Source organism: Columba livia, chromosome 6, assembly GCF_036013475.1.
Source record: "Columba livia isolate bColLiv1 breed racing homer chromosome 6, bColLiv1.pat.W.v2, whole genome shotgun sequence".
NCBI lineage: Eukaryota > Metazoa > Chordata > Aves > Columbiformes > Columbidae > Columba > Columba livia.
In genome coordinates this window covers 9759278-9780412 of record NC_088607.1, presented here as the reverse complement: position 1 = coordinate 9780412, position 21135 = coordinate 9759278, and the positions used below count along the sequence as shown (strand labels likewise).

Below are 21135 nucleotides of genomic sequence, written 5' to 3'. Positions count from 1 at the left end.
AAAGCTAGAAATAGTTTGTTCCTGCTTGATGTTTTTTGGCCAGCTGTGCTGAAATCCTTCTTTGCAAGTTTGCCCTCTGTAAGGAAAGTGGAGTTCACCCGCCATAGGAGAGCAGGGCAGAGCAGGGTCCCCACGTGCACCCAGGTCTTGGGCAGGGAGAAGGTTTGTTGTCAAAGGTTTTGGGGGCCTTTCTCAGGCACAGAAGGGTGGATGCAGGAGAGCCGGAGGTGGGACCTTGGCCACAGCAGCGTGCTGCTGGCCGCTTTGCAGGGTGGTGGTACAACTTGTTTGGGTAGACGCTCTCCCACCCTGAGGCTGAGGCATGTTGCACGTCCATCACCTTCCTGCAGAAGAGAAAACCAGAGCATGGCTCCCTGAAATCTTAAATTCCTCCTCATTTCTGGTGATTTACTTTTTACAGAGGACACCCTGAACACTAGTAGAATGCATGTCAGCTCCTTTTCGTCTTCTGAACTTGAAGGGCCTAGCTGCAGTACAGCCTTCTCATGCTCCTGTGCTGCAACTGCTTAGGTCAAGTTTGCACAGTAAGAGCCTCAGCATTTAAAACAAATGTACTCTAATGCCAAAAGTCAGAAACATGTAAAGACATGAGAGTGGAGGGAAGAAATTCCTTGTTGCCATCGACCTGTGCCGTGTTGCATATCTGCATCTCAGAGCTTTACATCTTGGTGTGCACTCATAGGTTTGTCCTCCTTGAGCCCCATGTCATGGCTGCCAAGCAAGGAGGTGCTAATGACCTCCTCTGTCACGGCAAGACTCCGTCACCACTGCTGGTTTATAACAAGCCAACACTCATGGTGGACTTGCCTAACCTTAGTGGTTATTTTTGAGGGATGATACCATCACGCTTTCTTTTTGCTCTAGGACAGTAGCATGGCCAACTTTGCAGAAGTGACCCAATGCTTTTACTCCCCCTCTCATTGCCACTTGTGCTTCACCATCAACTTCCCAACCAGTCTGTCCTCAACTGGCCTGGATGTCTTCAGCGTAGTAACCCCCCAGAAAGCATCCTGCCCAGTCAGATGATATATTTGAAGGACAGATGAAAAGAACTAGCCAGCACAGACAAACCTCAATCAGGAAAAGTTGTGTGTCTTTCATGAGGATGCTGTTTTGCATGTTGCTGTATTTTTTAATTATTGTAATGAGGTGTGATTGTCTATTGGTTACCCACAATACTTCTTGGGGACTCTCCCCCGGTAACTCTTGTCAACACTTGTTAATCTGACAAAAGGCTACAAATTAAGCTCTGTTAATTTAATGTTTTCTCACCGAGATCTAAATACCGAAAGAGGCCCAAAGCGCAACTGAAGTCCTTTGATTCACTGTACTTTATTTTGGTATAAATTTACATTCATTATTGTTTTCCTTTGGATGTGTAGCCCTCAATTAGTGTGATGGCTCCATTAAAGCAAGCGAGACTTCGCCTTTAATTATTACAACAAAACACCTAGTTTCAGCTTGGGGAGAGGGTCTCTATTGACATAAGCAGAGGTTATAAAATTTAATTAGCCATTCCTATCAGATTTATGGCATTCAAATTGTTCTGTGTTTCTTTCCTTTGATCCTTGCTGTACAATCCCCAAGATTTTTGTTCTGATCAAATGAGAATAAAGCTTACTGTGCAGAGAGAAGTTTTTTGTTGTTCTTTTTTTTTTTTTTAAACCCTTTTTTCTTTCTCTCATTCTCTCTTTCCCTTCTTTTTTGCCAGGCAAGGTCAGCCAGTGTACCCAATCACGACAGGGGGTTTCCGCCACCCTTACCCAACCGCTCTGACTGTCAATGCTTCCATGTCAAGGTGAGTTCAAATGCTGAGGTCCTGAATCGAGAGCAAATGTGTAACTTCTCCTGCTGCCCTCTCTCGAGGAGGGCATTCATTCCATGTAGGAAGCACATTTCTGAAAGCGCTTCAGTTAAACAGTTGTCCTTAGTTTTTCGGTGGGGCAGAGGAGGAGGGGACAAAAGACACCTTCCTGTCTGAGGACAAGAGGGTGTCCTATTGCTGTCATTTGACTTTACGAATTTGTTCTTGAGGGAGAGGTGAAAGAGTGGGAAGTCGTCTTTAGAGGCCAAACTGAATGAAAAAGCTGGGAGAATGTGATGTTGCAAAAGCAGGAAAGAGAAGTCGTGACACCCTTTTCTTTCGCGGTGGCTGTGACCCGGAGCAGCCCTGTGTGCGAGAGGGGCGGCTCGGCGGGGAGGAGGGCTGCTCTTCAAGCGGGGTTGGGAGGAAGGTTATTGCGCTGTGTTTTCCCCTACCAAAGCTCCAAACACTGATAGTCAACATAAAAGGGCCTGCCTGACCCTCTAAAGCTTTAGAAGTATATGTTTCTCCCCCTCCCTACCTCCAATTAATTCCATCTAATTTTCCAGAGGCTGCTAGTTTTATTTACAAACTGGTTGGCAGCACTATGTTTAAGTAATCACTAATTGCTCCTAATGATATTTTTATTTTCTGTTCATCTGATTTTCAGTCTGGTTAATTAAATCGGTGGAGGTTTAGACTTTCTTGATGGGCTGAAACAGCTAATCCATTTTGATGATGGCACATAATTAAATTAGCATGCATTACATAGCAAGGTTCCACATCTCTTCCTTGCTCTGTCCCTTCCTCTCCATCTCTGCAGTTTAATATGTGAAGGTTGGTGTATAGAGGATTTAAGGAGGAAAAGATTGGAGGGGGGAGTTGGTGGGAAAATCACCTTGTTGAGAAATGGAAACCTGTAACTAGAGCTCGTGAATAAATGGGTAGGGAAATAGTGTGGTGTGTGCTTCAGATAAGTAAAAGTGAAAAATTAAAATTTGCCCATGTTGCTCCAGAAAATAGAGAGACAACTGGAAAATAAACTTTTTAAAAAAATTAATAGACCCAGCACAAGGGAGAAAAAATCCTGGGCTGGGGAGAGAGCTGCAAATTTAAACAATGGTTCCCTCCCTCCATTTAGTCTTTTTAAATATCTCTAAAAGACTTGCAGGCATGGTGTGAGGCAAAGTAGAGCTTGATTTAGTTTAATTATTATTAGAGAGGCTAGTCATTTGAGGGAGGGGGGAGATGTGGGAGGGGGGGAGTCTGTATTCCCAAGATAGACTTTATGAAAGGTATCTAGTTAAAAAGAGTACACAGCAAATTAAATACATTATTGTGGTAATGGGACGACAGAAGTAGAGGTCTATTATACTTATGGCAGTTATAGGAAATGTAGGCTCCTTGCCCTGTTCTAGCACATCCTTTGATATTCATTCCATTCAGCAGCAGGGCCAGGACTTCTCAGAATTAAGTGATGGGTCATTATACTTTAAACACCATGGAGAAGCCTAGATTGGCAATTAAACAGCACTTGCTGACACTCGCTTGTGCCACCCTGTGACCCCCTTTAGATTGAGTTGTTGGAGCTCGGGGCCCTCAGCCTGCTAAATTGGTAGCAGGCACTTCTCCTGACGAGGGCTGGCTCTGAAATCTGCCGGCTTCAAAGGGAGCAAGATCATGTATAAACCATAATGTGGGTGCACCGTGGCTCAAAAAATAAGGCAGGAATAGATGAAATGTTACAAGTGCAAGGGGAAAATGAGAGAATAATGACAAATCTAATGCAACTCAAAGCAGAATTGTTGCACAGAAAAATGCATCCCACTGCTTGTGCATAAAATCAAGGCAGGCAGATGACATCCAGTTAACAGAAACATGTCAACAGTGAAGTAAAGTGAGAGTGAGTAAGAGAGAAGCCCCTGAGACAGCCAGGAACAAAAAATTAGTTGTCCTTAACAAGTTAAGACTCATCATTATATTCTGGCTTGGAGCCATAAAAGGAGACAGTGGTGTATAATGAGCTGCTTAGAATTTTTAGGGTGTTTATTGCAATTCATGGAATACTTGTCTAGAGAAAAAAATACGGAGGGATGTCGTAGGCGAAGGTGAGAGGTGTGCATATACGCACACAGCCTTTCTTTTTGTCTCTGACATAAGCCCATACGTGCACACATGCTCAGGCACACCTGCAGACCAGCGAATGGAGTTCAGCTGGTTATCCTTTGTTTGAGCCCAGAAACTTCTCTCCTGGTTTCCCATACATGGGAACACCCTCTGGGCAGGCTGTGCTCCGATACGTGGTTCGATGCCTGTTTTCTCCTGCCCGCTGTATCAGCTGGAGCTCCGGAGCTCAGCCATGGGACAGCCCTTGCCCCAAGTAGCCAGACGTGCTGCCAGTCCCAGCAACAGCCCCGCAGAGCCCTGGTACAAGCCTCAGGTTCTCTGTGCTGGCTCTGCCCAAATACCCAAGTCAGGGCAGAGCTTTGCATCCCCTGAGACCACATCCACATTTTTCCAGAGCCTTCCTTTAAAAGTGGTTCTCGTCTTTGCCTGCGTTATGGAATAGACCTTTAGAGCATATAATGCTTCCCAACCCTGAATATTCCCAAAGCTTAGTAATTATAGTTCATTAGTTAGAGTGTGCTTATGAATAGTTTATAAAAGGTTAATGAGTGACTAATAGTGATTTTCATAAATGGTTTAGGCTATTGAGGTAGTGTCTTCAGGTTGTTTTAACCGTTTACAACTCTTTCCTCTGCTTGGAGCATCACCCCACTAACTTCTTACGCATGCAATATGCTTATAACAACTCTTGATCCTTCATTAGCCCTCTGTAATATGCCTTTAATGTAAATTGAGAGAGGGTTAGCTGACTGATGGGTGAACAGTGGACCCACTATGAAAAAACAACTGCTGTGAGAGGAAATCAGGAAATAATTTAACAGAATTACACCAGACAAACACTGCACAGTAGTTAAGTGGTGGCAGTGGAAAATACCTTCTGTAATTGAAATTTCAGGGGAAATTCACTTTTGCTGAATGTAATTACTGAAGTTGGAGTGTAGCCAGGAACTTAAAAATTAACACTCTTTCCCCACTCGTATTGCCATGTGAGTTGATGTCTACATGGAAATAAATAGGCACTAGAACTTTGGGCCAAACCTCACCCAGCTACTGAAGTCCATGGGATTGTGTGAGCTACTGCGAATTCTGGAACATGTTTTTATAGCCCTAAATGTAGGAAGGGGTGTGTAAGTCCAGTAGGCAGCCTTGAGTCTTGAACGGAGAGCTGTTCAGTGTGAAATAATGGTCACTGGTAACAAACACACAGCGTCCCTGGGGAAACTACCACCCTGACAGTAACGACTGAGTCCTAGCTGCCTGTTGGTGAACGCTGCCATGTGTCTGACTTTTAGAGCTCAGTGGGTAAGATCTCATCCCAGCTGAAGTCAGTGGAGCTTTTGGCATCCTTGTTACAGCCAGGCTTTCACACAACATGTGCGTGTAGGCCGCTTCTCCTCTGCTGCCCTTCAGTCCCATTGGGTCACTCTACCATGGGCAAATACTCCCTTTCTCCTAGATAGGGATTGGGAAAACATTTTTACCATAAATAAGGGGTGAAGTTATGTTTGTTTTTTTTTTTATTAGCTGCAGGTACTTAAATCTTCATAAAAAATAAATAAAATATGACCCCCTATGTTTTGTTGAATTAGTTTCCCTTGAAGGTCCTGACCATACAACAATCCACCATATAGGGAGAGTTCATTTTTGAGTGTGTTTAGTTTTTGACCAGATCCTTATTTAAGAAGCTGGTCCATGACCCATTTATCACAGAGACGTCATGACGTCCTCTCGAGGAAATTAACAAACACCATCTCTTTTCCCCATTAACTCAGTCTTTTGTGGTGTTTGGGAGCCCTTCTCCAGTGATGAGTCAAACCTTATTCAGTTCCACTCTCATGCCCTTCTGTCCATGTGCTACCACTGCACTCAGCTCTTTTTCCTCACTGCTCTATACACACTGCCCTTCCCACCATGTCCTCAAGTCAAACAAGTGCAGCTCTTCCTGCTTTTCATCTCCACCTTCATCCTTCGTTGTCCTGTTGTCTCTGGCTCTTGTTCCAGTTGAACCCTAGCTAGCACCAGCAGCATAGTCCTCTCTTCAGTCATTCCATAGGATGTGCATCAGCTTCTTAATCACTATGCTTATACCACTTTCAGTGAGGCCAGGGTTTTGCCATAGGTTTTATTTTCACCCGTGTTTGTAAGTTATTTTTTTTTTAAAGAAAGCTCTTACTGCCAGTTTTCATTGTTTGCATTGTACTATGGCTGAAGGCCCCAGGCACTGTGGGAGCAGACTTTAAGTATGTCCAATTAAAATACACACACAGAGGCACAAATAGAGAGAGGGAGAGCAGAATAAAACAGTACAAAGGCTCAGTTTGTGTCTTGCTGATGGTGAGGCAATCCCGTGACATAAGTGGGACCAGGACATTGGTCTCCTTGCAGCCTCACCATTGTCTTCTCTTCTGAGCTACCGTGCACCAAAGCGTTTCACCAAACATGCACTTCTCTCCCACATACTTTTGTCAGAGTGGGGAAAGCATTTTGACACTCTACTTTGAGATTTGTATCCATGGGTCTTCAGCAGCAATAGAAATCCATGGAGGAATGACCATTTTGCTGCCCGTTCTTCTCTTCCCTTGCCGTAACACCCTCCTCCTTTCCTGCTCTCCATGCTTTTGTTGGTAGGAGCTGCAGTTCTCTACAGTTTGAACAATTTCACATTCTCCCTGTCGGTCTCTGCTCTTCTCACCACTGCCTTCAAAGACAAAATACTTCTGTCTAATGATCTTGAGTACTACCAGCTGATAGACAAAGATCCTCAGAGCTCATAGTGGACAGTACCTCTTGTTCATGAAAGTACTACTGTGTCATCTTGTGAATGTAGGGAATGTCTGGGCAGTTGGGGGAAGGGATTTAAGCTCAGTAATGGAATTTATAAGAGAGGGGAAAAATAAAGAAATCCCATTATATTTCTGATACTTGTACAGAGTCTACTTATCCATGGTTTGTCACCCCATTTTAAATCCTGTATGACAGAAAAAATCATTGTGTATTGACGATAGAAGAAATAATTCTTTATCCCATTGCATGTTCCATATTCTTGGGGTACTTTATTTTGAGAAAAACAGTTCAAAATCTGACATGAGAGTAGGGATTTGCAGTGATAAAAAAACATTGTCATTTGCCATAATCAGTTTAGCCTTGGATTTTTGAGGAAGTTATTTTTGAACCAAATTTTTAGGCTAGATCCCATTCCCTGGAGACCTGTTGACTTCAGTGGGGGTTTTCTAAGGGAAAGGCAGTCAGTCGTCATATACTTTCCTTATTCACTGCAAAACCTTTGAGACTGTAGAGGAATAATGATAAGAAGTCAATCCTGCTTTTGAGAAGTTTTGTTCATTCATTTTGGTCTGAATGATTGTGCCATGTTCGTGCTGTGGCCCCGATCAAGCAATTAGATTCATGCAGAAGGATTGCATGTCCCTCTGAATCTAGTTGCAGAACTGGGACCTGTCCATGTATATGACCATAAACCATAAAGCTGACAACATTTTTTTCTGTGTAGAAAGGCTAGACTGTTATTTCGCATTAAATTAAGCTTTCTTAGTTTACCGTAATGGGTCAAAATTGGCTTAATTCCACAGTCTCCCCACCTTATGTTAAGGCAATGGGGCTCAGAGATTTATTAGACACAAATAAATATTTTCTTTTGCTCCACCAACAAAATGTAGCTAATGAGGCATCTATAAGGATTATCAAAAATGCATCTAGATTGTGTTGGCATTAATATTTTATTTTGCTGTCAATACGCAACAAAAGATGTCATCCCAAATTCACAACGTGATTCAGAGCTGTAAAAATTGATTCCTTGGTTGCCGCAGATAATTTCTTAGCAAAGAAGTGGACTGGTGGATTTTCTTGCAGGTAGCTGAAATTCCACTTTCATCCAAGTTGATCCAGTTGAATTTGCCTTTTGTTAAAGATGTTAAAAATCATGATGTCTCATGTCAGTAATGATAATGAAGGGGAAGATTGGCTTTAATGACATTAGAAGAGTCATTATGTTTAATTTATTGCTAATTAATGCTGTCAGCTTTCATATGCTTTGTCTAGCTGTCATGTGCTTGTTATATGCCTTTTTTTTTTTTAATGTGTGTACACATCCCTCCCCATTCATTCATTTTTATTCTGACGATTTACACAGCTTTCTCTCCTCTAGGTTTCCTCCACACATGGTCCCGCCACACCATAGTTTACATACAACTGGAATCCCTCATCCGGCCATAGTCACACCAACAGTCAAACAGGAATCTTCCCAGAGCGACGTCGGCTCACTCCACAGCTCGTAAGTTGTTGCTTCCCGTGTCGTCTTTTTAGAACACCCAAGGCTTTTAAATATACTTGGATTTATGGGAAAGTTTTTGCTGTAAAATGTTTTGGGTTTTTTTTTAATTGCTTTTTTTTTTCTGTTCTAATTGATTTGGTTTAACTACCAAAGTGTGACAAAGTTACAGTCTTTCAGAGTAATTCTTTGCAGAGACAAGTAGTTATTAATTTCACCCATTTTAACAAGGAAATGGAATTTTATTGCTGAAGATTCAAGCTTCTTGACCAGTTTCCCTGTTAGTACCTGGTTTGAAACTGTGAGATACCAGGTGCATAACAGGAGGCAATAAAACAGAGCATATATGGCTTGTTCAAAGCTGCAGAGAGCACAGGTATCAAGTTTAGGTTTGAACCGAGGAGAGCCCTGGTCTGCCTTTGCCTCTAGTGCTTCTAGTCCTTCTTGCCTTTCGTGTCACGGCTGAAGCAGAAGGACAAAATTTCAGTTCCCACTGATGATGGGATGCAACTATTTCCTCTACCATCAAGGTCACAAGCCCTCCCCATGAACCCATTTTGCTGGGTGCCCGTGTCTTTCCAAGGTTCTTCTAGGGGCTGAGCAGGTACTTGGTGATATTATGTAAAGCTGAGAGCTCTCTTAAAACTGTCTGCATACAGCAGCCAGGGTGAAAGCTCTAGTGAACCTTCTGGTCCTCTTCCTAGGGACTAATTTCTGAGGATTAATGCTTGAGAGATTGAGGGGATTAATTTAAGAAATTCACAAGGGTTCTCACTGTGAGGTTTCTGTCTGTTGCATCTTTACCCTTCAGAAAACATCAGGACTCCAAAAAAGAAGAAGAGAAAAAGAAGCCACACATAAAGAAACCTCTTAATGCATTTATGTTGTATATGAAGGAAATGAGAGCAAAAGTTGTAGCAGAATGCACATTGAAAGAGAGCGCAGCCATCAACCAAATCCTTGGTCGAAGGGTAGGTAACACGGGAGAAGCGCAAGCAGGGACTGCAACTCGGTAGGACTCACACCTTCTGAATCTCTGTGTTTTCCTGTTGTTTTGATAATGGATAGGGAAGTTACTAAACAGAAGACTCTGGTTTTTGGGTTTTGCAGACAGTTTTTGCCAATGGGGTCATTCACAGGGAAGAGCGGGAGTTCATTAGTAGCAGTGTTATTTCAGTGTTATTTCCATGACCTGGGAAAAGTCTCAGATTTCTTATTTTGTCCTAGAAACAGGCAGAACAGTAAATGGGGAATGAAAGATCCTTTGGGAAGTACGGTACCGCTGTCGGCAACTAGGAGAGCTAGAAGAGGAGCGGGGATGCCAGTGGGGAAGGGAGGGACAGACCTTCTCTACATCTGTGACTCGGATCTGGCTCACGACAAGTGGTTCAACTAATGGACCCTCTCCCCTGCTCTTTGGGTTTTTTTTAGTTTTCTTAATTCTCCTCTCTCATCAGGAAACATTGAGGCTGAGTGAACATAAATGATTAGTTGTGATTCAGTTGAGTTAACTAGAGTTATAAATAAAATATGAATGGCAGCATGCCAGATCATCTGTTTTTATCTCTTTTTTTTTAAATGAAAATCAACTCTAGCTGTATTTATATATAAATAATATGCTCTGCTGTTAACGTGCTTAAAAAAAAAAAACAACACTTGTGCTTTTTATTTTGTCTTTTTCTCGTTTCTTCACCTCAGTGGCATGCGTTATCCAGAGAAGAACAAGCGAAATACTATGAACTAGCAAGAAAGGAACGACAGCTTCATATGCAGCTGTACCCAGGCTGGTCTGCACGGGATAACTATGTAGGTTCCTATGTAGGTGGAAATATTTTTAGTAGTAGAGCTTGTAGAAAAGTGTTTGCGACCTGCTGAACTACGACCACACAACTGCACACAAGCACTACTTGGAAAGTGTGCCTCAGGATCCCAACCTGGTAACAACAACAGACGCTTCCCTCTGCAATACTAAAACTATTGGGGATAAATCCCAGCCCTCCTCTTGGAAGAGGCTTCCAGGCTGGGACTAGTAAAAGATTAGAATTGGGACATGACAGTACAGATCAGTGAAGAAACTCTTGCCTTCACTTGTACCAACGCCTGGAAATGCTCTTTGGCTTGCTGGTCATTTTAAATTCTATTTTATAAACCCAATTGAAAACTTCCATAGTATGGCTTCTCTTCTTTCCACCAAAAAGATGAATAACTAGTGTCTTGTGCTTATCTGTGTGAGAGTGTAGTGGAAAGTGGAAGAATGACTTTTCCTGGCTTCAGAGAAGGACTGGCAAACCCAAAAGCATGACTTGTTTGAAAGTCTTACTCTCAGGTGGGGTTAAATGAATTATTCCATGTTCTGCTGTTGTATATCTCAATTATATTTTGCTTTTTCCTGGCCATGTTATATTTTTCTTTTTTTTTTCCCCTCCTCATTTTTCAAAAAGTGTTTTGGAGTTTGTGATCAATTTGTAGCATGTTTTTAAGATTGATTCCCACATCTGCCTTTCAGAAAGCCTGTTTCATAGCTAAAGTGACAGAAATTTTTGTCTGTGAAAAACATAAGGCCAGCATTGTAACCACTTACTAATAGTATATAACCCCTTCTTCCATGAATGGTAAGCGGCGCATCTGGTAGTAAGTGTTTGCAAGCCTAAACCCATAAATTCTTGACAGGTTTGTGGATTGGTGGAGCTCTAAACCCTCTTAAATAGGATTATAGCAGCATCTTGGTGTTCTTTTTTTTTTTTTTGTTTTAGTTTAAATAGAAATCACCTAAAATTCTCATGGTCTCTAACTCTGGAATAAACCCCGCTTCCTACTTTCCAGGCAGACTTCTCTGCAGGTTTGGGGACCGGTAGCTCTAAGACTGGTATCAGTTATGGATAGTGTTACACACTCTGGTTTTGTTGAAGTCTCTCTCTCTCTTCCATCATCATCAGTGCCTATTTAACCCTACTTGCTGTAAATCACATATACTGTGTGCTTTGTATGTGGGAACATTTACCTCCACAAGAATCTGCACTTCGACATGTATGGATGAGAAGAAGATAGTTCAGAGTCTGCAGCAAAGCCTGGAGCAGCAGCAGCTCTCTGTGCTCTTCCATCATTTCAGCAGTGGAGAATACACATGCTCACTTATTTAGCAGTATGAATGTAAGGACGTTTTTCCAATCCTTATGTTCTTCCTCGATCATCTTTTCTTTCCGCTGGGCTCTACCTTGCTCTCCTTTGTTTGCCATTGCAGGTGTAGCTGTGCATGCTTCTCGGAGGAAACCTCTTTACACCTGATGAGGCACTGCTCCTGCTAAACACGTTTTCCCTTTCTTTTCAGCATAGTCTGGCCTGAGACTGTCAGACCGTAGGCTTGAGGTAGTTCCTCGGCACTGCGCAGTATCGTCGTCTTGGGTGTTCAAAAGGGAGTATAGGCTCTACTGAGGTTTCAGGAGCACTCATTCTGTACAGTGACTATGCCACAGACAGGGGCATGTACAAAGCCTTCAGTGTTTAGGACCTTTTACTTTTGTCCTCACCGTGTGAGCACTGAGAAACCCTTTCTTCTTGAGCTAAAAAGGACAGGATGAGAAAGCCAGCGCTTTCCTAGCGGCTTGATGCTGTACCCCCAAGTGACCTTCAGGGGGAACCTTCCTGCCTGAGGAGAGCGCGGTACCTTTGCATCACACAATTGCATCATCTGCAGGATTTATTTATTTCTCCCCTCCTGGTCCATTCAGAGCTCTCTGAGTTCCCTGTGACATTTTGTAGGGTCTCGAGCTCTCCACACATCTAGAAGGGGAGCACGTTTGGGCTGCTTGAAATGGTTAAACTGTTAGACATCTCACTTCAGGCACAAGGAAGAGGCTGGCTATAGCCCAGGTCTTCAGAAACAGAGCAGTACATTCAAGAAATGCAGCTTTCAGCTTGCTCTTAAATAAGAGAAGAGGGTTCAGGGAATCCCTTGTGGCTTCTGGGTGTCACAAGGCTCATTTGCTCTTCCTGAGATCTAATAGATGTTAAGCAGCGCTGAGTGCTGGACTCAGAAGTATGTAAGGGTCTAGTCACCTTGCCTGCCGCTTGTCTAGAAAATTAGTACCAAAGAACTCTGCAGTCCTGTCAAAACCCATATTGGTTTGGCTTAGTAGAGGCAGCTGCCAAAGCTGTTAGCAAGTATTTACATCCACATGGACTTGTAGCCTAAGAATTTGTACAGTGCAATGATGGAAAATGTTACAGACCATTCGCTCAAGTCTTAGGAGGACAATCTGAGGCAAAGGCAAAATGGTGTCTTCTGCAGAGCACTTGAAAAATTGCTCCCATAATTATTTCCTTAAGTCCATGTATTAATTTAGCTGTGTAATCAAATATCTTCTGGTAGCACAGAAATTGAACAAGCGAGCCAGGTGATTCTTCTCTATTTCTTTTGAAAAGGGTGTTAAAGAAGTTAGTGAGACTGTTCTTTGTTAGGAGGAGTTTTCAAAGCTTGTGTTGAAAAGGGATCAGAAATTCCTGGTCCCTGGCTGACATTCCTGTATATCAGCCATTTTTAACAGGTTGCTCCCTAGGGGGTTGTAGTCCTTTAATACCTGGCTTGAAGAGTTTTCAAAGGGCAGGTGCCTCCTGACCTCGGGTCTGGCCGGCCCTCGTGTCATCAAGTTTTAAGGTCTCAAATTGGAATAGCCCTTGAATTCCCAAATGTACTGCAAAAATTAAGCAAATTTACCACAGATGCAGTCTGTTAATTATGCTAGCGGCCTCCTTGAGATTAAATAAAAATCAGGCTTATGGTGCTAAGGAAGTTGTCTGGTTTTGGTTACAATGTTACAAAGCTGGAAAAAAAATCACTGACTTTCACAGAATTGCTGTCAATCTACATCAGTGTACATGGAGCAGTCCAAGCCTCTTGTATCTATCTTCATGTGATACATGGACTTGAAGATACCACGTTTTTCCCTGTTTAATTCTCAAAGAGCTTTAGGAACAATGCTTGTCCATCTTGTGTGCCTGTCATGTTAGACTGATGGCTGCTGTAGCAATTGACTCGGAGCGATAACTTTCCATATTCCCAAAAACAACCTCAGAGGTGGTGGAGATGATTTCCAAGCAGCATCCAGGCTGCAGGATTATGTGCATATTGTTTAAAAATCCTTTAAAACAGGCAGTGCACACAGCTTTCTTCATTACCAGAAGACTCTGGTGAACAAGACTGTGCTTGTTGCAGCGTGGACAGCGGGGTAGTAGTTTACAACCCTGAGCAAGCAGCTGGGAAAGAGTATAGAAGCCTCTTGCTAGAAAACCAGCTTTTGGGGAGGAAAAATATGACAACAACAACAAATCAAAATTCGGTATTCATGTTGTGGGAATTTCTTACTAATACATTCCAGGGAACATATCATAGTGAGCATCCCAAATGTGGATGTGCCAGGCTGAAGCCCATGTTAACCACTTAGTTGGGAGCCAGACCAACCTACTGAAAAAGATGTTCACCATGTGGGAAGACCTCTTGGCTTCCCCACAAATACATCCAGCCCTTCAAAAGTACTGTGAGATTCTTTCTTCCAAGCGATGTTTATGCCTTCTTGACCACACGGGACTGCTGGTCTGGTGTCTGTTTACCGACTTCTTCTACTACTGCATCTTCAAAAGCCAGGTTTTCTTATGCTGGTCGCGGTTGACGCTGCTGGCCTGAGAGTTGTTGGTTTTAGTATGTGGGGAGCTGTGAAAATGAAATTACTCTGTCCCCTTGTACTGGCCTTTTTTGTACTGCTTTGCAAAGCCTATATCTCAGATAAGTTGTCTCAGAAAATTGCTTTTCTGTTTTGAGCCACACTTATTCCTTTATAACTGTTTTATTGGAAAATGGCCATTGGGTTTCCACAGAAGCTGGGCTCCTGGTCATGTCCTCACCTACACTGCTGGAGGGCAATGGAGAAAGGGCCTTTCTCTCTTCAGTCAGAATCTGCAGTAAATTGCATCATCTTGTGGGATAGTGCTTGGGAAAGGGACACAGTTTAGCCAAACATCACTTGTTATTTTTTCTTGTGGCAGAGCAAAATGTGGGAAGGGTAGTAGTTCTATCTGGATTTCTTTCTCTTTCTGGCTTTGCTTGTTAAGATGTCAGTGCACTGAAAAACCCGCATGTTAGGTTTTGCTCATTATTGTGGCTTCTTCATCTGCTTTAATGGTCAGTTTTGGGGGCTGAGATGCTCCAGGGTCTCAGTCTCACCTCAGTCATGGACTCACCCACCTTGAAGCTCCGCTACTGCCCCTTCTTCCTCTCCCCACCCCACAGAAGCATGACCGGGAATGATTTTTTTGAAGCAGGAGCGTACAAGTGTCAATGTTTCTGTTGTGATGATAACCTTATCTCAGAAGAAGCATCTTGCAAGGTCTTCTGCCCCCTCCCCAGCTGCTTATGGTGTTGGGGGCGGGGGAGAGTGGTGCTGCAGTGAGGGTGTCCAAAAAGGCATGGGGTGGGCGGGCAGGGCCACCCCAGGGTGCGAGCATCCTCTCAGGCCCCCCAAAGCCTCCCCGCATGGGGAGTGAGCCGGCACCGCGCATCGGTGTCCTCCCCGAGGGCCTTCCCGCACCAGCGACAGCCCCGTCACTTGGTGCTGTCTTGTAAGGAGATGTGTATTGGGTTGTGGTTTCTTTTGTTGTTGTTTTTATTTTTTAATTCTTCTCATTTGTGTTATGTTTCCTGCAGGGAAAGAAGAAGAAGAGGAAAAGGGATAAGCAGCCAGGAGAGACCAATGGTGAGTAAAAACAAGTCACAGTCTCTTGCTTAGTGGCAGCGTGGCAGTCCTGGTGTGATGCTCCTAGGCAGGGGGAGGTGGGTACCAGTCTCCTGGCCTCACGGGGAGCCGGCCCGTATATTAGACAGCCTTTTCTTTTTTTTTTAATGCACTCTAATTATTTGCATTTTTATGCCCTTCTAAAACCAGTAACCAAGCCATTGCATGTAAGAGCCTCTTGTGACGTTAGCTGAATTTGTATGTAGTAATTGCAAAGCCTTTAACTGCAGAGCCGTAGCTGTAATGCCTATGCCATCATTTATAAAGTTGTCTGCTTATTTTGCACATATGTGTGTGCGTGTACGTATGTATGTGTTTGGTATTAATTTGGGCTGTACTCGTATGTTCTGATGCATGCCTTACAGTGGTAAATCGCACCCATTTTAAATTAAGGAGGTTTGCCATTCTATATAGGAAATTAGAAATACTGCATAGGCAATCTCATAGTCAATTCTGAAGAAGCCCTGACTTAGTTTTTTTGAAGCGTTTGTGTAATTTGTTCTTTTTTTTCAGAACACAGCGAATGTTTCCTAAATCCTTGCCTTTCACTTCCTCCGATTACAGGTGCTAACGTCATTTTGAGTCATTTAAAATAGTTTATAAACTGCTTTTTAATTTTTTTTTCCTGCCATTATAGATCTTAACATTAAACACTTATGACATTAAGAAAAAAATACCATCCACACGTTGTGATAGTATTTATTATCTATATATCTTTATTATATGTTTGATAGTATTTTTTAATTTTGTTCTTCGTTTTTGTAACAATTGCTATTAAAACAGTAATACAGTAAAAATAACATAAGAGTTGTACTAACTGTGCAAATTGAATATGCAGTATTTCTTTAAAGAGACTGATAAAGAATGGAAGCAAGTCAGTAATGAACCTCCTTAATCTAATGGCATTTCTCATGGCTCCCACTAAGTCTTCTCACATTAGCATGCATATGCATTTTTTTTTTATTATTATTATTTTAGTTTTGGATTTTTTTTTTCCTTTCTGCTCAAGCCTGTTCATTGCAGTTCACTCGCTGTACTAACTCAGCACCTTGCCATGCTTTACGTTTTATTTTCTGGCTGATACTAACATACTCATTCCGCAATCTGCTTATTCTTATCCATTCTTTTAAATACAAATTAATAAAAACAAATAAATTGAATGTTATTCCAAAAGCTGCATTATCCCAGGAGATATAATTTCTTTTTTTTGTTGTTTTTTTTTTTTTTCCTCTTATTTTTATTTTGTATCTGAGTTGAAGAAAAAAGCATGTTCAGGATCTAACTTCCATACTCAGCTTCTTTTCTTCCTTTCCCCCCCTATCAAAAAAGAGAATAAAAAAACCCATCGCAAATAAATCTTGTCTGAAACGTCCTGATAGACCAGCCACAATGACTTTCCTCTACCTGTTCTTTTAAAAGGGAAAGAAACAGTCCTTTATAAAGGGATACTGCAGCTTTAATTGCAACAGCTAATCTCGAGAGTTGAATAAAAATGTGATTATCACTTTCTTTTTAACTTTTAAATCAAAAGTCAATATTTTGCAATTAATAACAAGGACATTGATTTTTATTCCCTTTTTTATTTTTATTTTTTTCCTTATTTTTATCTTTCTCTTTTTTCTCCCCTTTTCTCTCTTCCTCTCTCTCTCCCCCCCCTCCCCTTTTCTTTTTTTCCTCTCTCCCTTTTCTGCTCGCTTTCTTGAACTCATTCAGACCTGAGCGCTCCTAAGAAATGCCGAGCGCGCTTTGGCCTTGATCAACAGAATAACTGGTGCGGCCCCTGCAGGTGTGTATAGTTTTCCCAGACTCGCTATGGCTGATTTGCAGCTGGTTTATTTGGTACTTTCCCCTTTTTTTTTCCTGCCTTGTTGCTTTGTAGCTCTGTGTTGTGATCTAGAAGACACAAGGGAGTGGGACACTGCCATGAGTTATCGTCTCTCTGAAAGGGTTTTGCTTTTTTTTCCGTTGTTGGTCTTTTTTTGCCTTCCTCTTTGCTGCTGCTAGCCAAAAACCCACTGTAAAACAGCATCAGCCTTAAGCCCATTTGATCCGTGGCTCAACCACGCTCCTGCCCTCCAAACCTCCGCCCAAGGAAAGTGGCTCCCAAAGCCCTTGATAACCCGGCGTTGAGCGCGGTACCGACACCGGACAGACACACGGCCGTGTCAGGGATATTTTTGTTGTTTTCTTTTAGCTGATTGTGAAAGTCCTGTTTTATTTCCTGCCCTTGGTACGAGGGGAGATTACCAAATAAAACTGAGGTGACTGAAAGCTAAAACGTAGCTGTAGCTAAGATGACACCATCCAAATGAGCTCTATCCACCATTGTGTTGTATTTTTTGTGTTTACCTTATGCTAACAGATGCAAATACTCCAAAGAAGTGTCGGGCATTGTTCGGGCTTGACCGACAGAGTTTATGGTGCAAACCATGCAGGTATAATACTACCCATTAGGCCTTTGGGGAAATAAAAGCAATCTGTCCTCTTAGTGCATTTGTGTGATTTTATTTTTTTGATCTTTTTTCCCCACTCCCCACCTTTCTCTCTCCCACAGCATCAATTGCTAATAATCTTTGATCTTTGGAATTTCTTGCTAATTTAATGACATTTTCTCTCTTTCTTTACCAATAACCTCTCCCTGGTGGTAGAACTGGGAACAAGAAAATTTGAAGTCCTTAAAGCTGGCAGTTTTTTGGCTTTTTTAATATTTTTTTTCCAGATTTTCAGCAAAATGAATGTTTAGTTGGACATCTATATTTTGCCTTTCATTTGGGTCTATGTCCGCTGCCTCTAAAGGCTTTCTGAAAAGGTTCTGAGATGTGCAGCACTAGTGTTTTTCTCATGATTAGAGATACAAAAGCCAGTGTTTACAGCTTAAGTTGTACTATTTTTTTTTTGTGTTATCTGCCAAATTAAATAGCTACCTCTGGGCTTCTACGCCTCGGTAAAGTTTATGTAGATACCAGTTTTTTAAATTATCTGATGTCTTTTTTTTCTGATTCCAAAATTTTTCTTTTCCTAAATTTTATCCCAACAAGTGAGCTGTAAACACCTGAGCTCTAGAAAAAACGTAATTACAACTTTAGTAGGACAATTTCCAGCATTAAAAACAGATGAAAGATATCAGAGAGCCCAAATTTCAACAGCCCACGTTCTACTGGAGTTTAATTCCATGTATAACTCAGTATGTACTTCTTTCTTGGTGGAGGGATACCGAATAGTTCTTTTCTCATTCCTTTTTCCTTATATGATCGCATTTGGTTAAATTTGTTGTTTCTTTGTTCTGATACAAGCAGTCTTTGAATTTGGAATATTATGATGGTAGGTATTTCAACCCAAACCACACTCTGTGTGTAGTGATTCCTCTCCCACATTATCCCCTCTTACTCATGCCAGCCCCATGTGCTCCATCTCATTTAGAATGTAGATCAGACGTCCATCGTATTTTGTGTATGCACGCAGTCTTGTTTGTGCTTAGTGTCGAGGAAAACAGGGATCGAGGGTGGTGGTGTATGTCAAAACAAGGCATCAGGAATGTCTTCAACAGATTGCATATTGTCCCACTCGAGGCATGCCGGTGCAGGGTGTCGGGGTCTTAGATATCAGTGCCAGGACGTGTGTTAAACAGGCTTTGAAAGCAGCAGTTTCTTAAAAGAAGCTTTCAGTCCAGAAGAGCTGGGTAGCCACTTCGCTGTGTCAGGAGTCTCATGCTAGCCAAAGGCTTGAATGCTGTGTTTAATTAGGCTTTATTCTGTGGTTAGTTCACTCCACACTATCAGCAGATATTTGTGTACTCTAGAGATAGACTATGTGAAGCCTGTCAGGCTCTGTGTGCCCAGTACCAGAACCGGGGGCACATCATGTTTGTGTTGCTTTATCTTTGCCTAGCTGCCTAAGTAAACAGTGTACTTCTAAAACTGCATTTTGTCAGCAAGGGGACTCTTCCTGTGGTCTGTACAGTGGTTAGGTTACATGTGAAGCATAATATCCCTCTTATGCGAGATTTAGGTCAGAAATCTTTGCAGCTCATCAGAGCAACTTTTTGAGATCAGTTTTGAGCAGTGTGGTGTAGCTGATACCTTTACACTTACTAATATAGAGTCAGATGCCTTTTTTTTTTAATGCATGGAGGCATTTTATCACTAGATATTAGATCATTTCTCTCCTAGTTCTGATTCTAACCATTATAACATTGCATTTGCTAGCAACGGTAGCTTTTTGTAGCTCATCTTAGGTAGATGCTAAAGATGTGCAGTTTGGTACTACAGTAGAAACTGAGACATCTTTGCTCACAGCAACTGAATAAACCCTTGTCATCGTCTGTGGCTTTCACTCATGGCAACTCCAGCATTATGGGTTTCCTGATGCTGTCCTGGGGCTGGTTTCAAGGGCAGGATGAACAGGGCCAAGTCTCTCAGTGTTTGCCAGATTAATGTAGCAGTTGATGCTTTCAGAGCAGTGCGCAAGTGAATAATAATAATCTTCACTAGTGCTTCTGAGGGGTAGTAATTTCATTCCCACTTCAAGGAGGGCAAAGCTCAGGCACAAAGAGTTCCTTGGATATGTATTAATTCCACTTCACCAGACTTGCCTGGTGTTGTTCAGTTCTGGTAATACTTGGTGTGCAAGGTTTTGGGTTTTACCCATCTATGCCTTCTGGCCCACCTCACCCTGACATATACATGACACAGATAACACATGGTGGGAAAGGCACAGGCTGGAGAAATGCTCCCTGCCTTGAGCCATCGTGATTTAAGTAAATGCCTTTTCAGACTAAAAGTGGCCACAGTATTAAAGCATTTAATATACAGCAGAAGCAGAGGAAGCAATCTGCTACCTTAGTCCTAGTCAAAGTGGGTTTCATTGTAAAAAGGTTATTTAACTCCACAGAGTCAGAAAGTCACATAGACCCCGTTTAAGTCTGCTTTGCCATGGGAACTCTTCATGCCACAGATCTTATAATAGTGTTCATTTTTTTGTTTGTTTCTTATTTTTGGCCTACTAGATTCAAGCTGCCTCCAGTGAAATACTTAATTGCCATGTGGGTTCAGAGCAATGCAGTTGAATGGCTTCTAGACCACCATCAGTGAGCCAGGCAGAGCTTGGGGGTGGTGGGGAAGTCCTGAAGTCTCCACATTGGGAGAACCCACTTTTCCACAGCTATTATCAGTGGGCTTTGTGAAGCATTGCTGCTCTGCCTTGCCACTGGCAGCTGTACAGTAGATCCGAATATGAACTGTGGCCCTGGTAGCGCTGCCCAGCTGAAGCCAGAAGTGGTGAGGCCGAGGCAAAGGGAGAAAGAGCAGCAGAAATGTCCTTGGCCAAGAGCCAGAGGCTTCCTGTGTTGTTTGTTGAGGGTAGAAGAATTAGTAGGTTCTGTTTCGAGCCCACCAAATTAATTTTTTTCTGTCTTTTAACGTTGCTCTAATAAAGCATGGTTTATAGCCTTAACTTGCTGTCTTCTATCTTTCTCTCTTTCTTTCTTTTTAACATTTAAGTTGCATGGTTGTCTTAGTTTTTAGCATGTATTGATCTGCAGGCTAACGTGGTTAAAACTCTAATAGCCCTAACCCCTTACCTTGCCATGTGGAACGTGGAGCAGAACCTGAGAGCAGAGCCTGAGTGTCTGGAGGAAGGGATGTCACTGAAGCTGGTGGAAAGATGGGGTGCTGGGGTTGGTGTTCCTTTCCTGGCCTGCGGGAGATGGTGTCTTTGAAGTCCAGGATCGAGCTGGTTAGGTCTCCCTTGCAGCTGAGAAATATCTAGCCCCATTGCTTAGCCAGCAGACCTTGGTTTAACCCAAGTCAAACACAGTTGCCGTGCAAAAGGGAGAACATTGAGGACCAGCAGTGGCACCAGGGCACCACGCAAGTGGGGAACATCACCCAGCGACCTTCAGCTGCTGTGCCACGCTCGGGCACTTCTTCTCATGAAGTTGCTGAGCAAGGGTGAGGTATCCTCTGGAGGGGGAGAGCAACCTGCTCCTTCACGTTGGTGGCTTTGTGCAGCTTAGCTGAGTGTCCAAAGTTTTAGTGGCAGAGCTGCTTGAGAGAGACTTTGTCATATACCTCGGACTGCGTGACAATGGTTCAGCACTTCCCATGGAAAGCGTG

At 42.6% G+C, this 21135-nt stretch overlaps 1 protein-coding gene across 31 annotated transcripts in view; it reads left to right on the top strand.

The window, feature by feature from the left end:
- The window catches only part of TCF7L2 (transcription factor 7 like 2), a 177451-nt gene that overhangs the window by 152852 nt on the left and 3464 nt on the right, over positions 1–21135 (top strand). For 6 of the 31 annotated variants that reach the window (XM_065066995.1, XM_065066987.1, XM_065066993.1 and 3 more), the window contains 7 exons: positions 1733–1819; positions 8115–8240; positions 9049–9208; positions 9936–10043; positions 14935–14983; positions 15536–15586; positions 16736–16808. In XM_065066995.1, the coding sequence (XP_064923067.1) occupies positions 1733–1819; positions 8115–8240; positions 9049–9208; positions 9936–10043; positions 14935–14983; positions 15536–15586; positions 16736–16808 (654 nt within the window). Of the gene's footprint in view, positions 1–1732; positions 1820–8099; positions 8241–9048; positions 9209–9935; positions 10044–14934; positions 14988–15535; positions 15587–16735; positions 16813–17384; positions 17459–18315; positions 18345–21135 lie in introns of those variants that run through there. The other 25 variants (XM_065066992.1, XM_065066985.1, XM_065066984.1 and 22 more) reach the window with 19 other exon arrangements.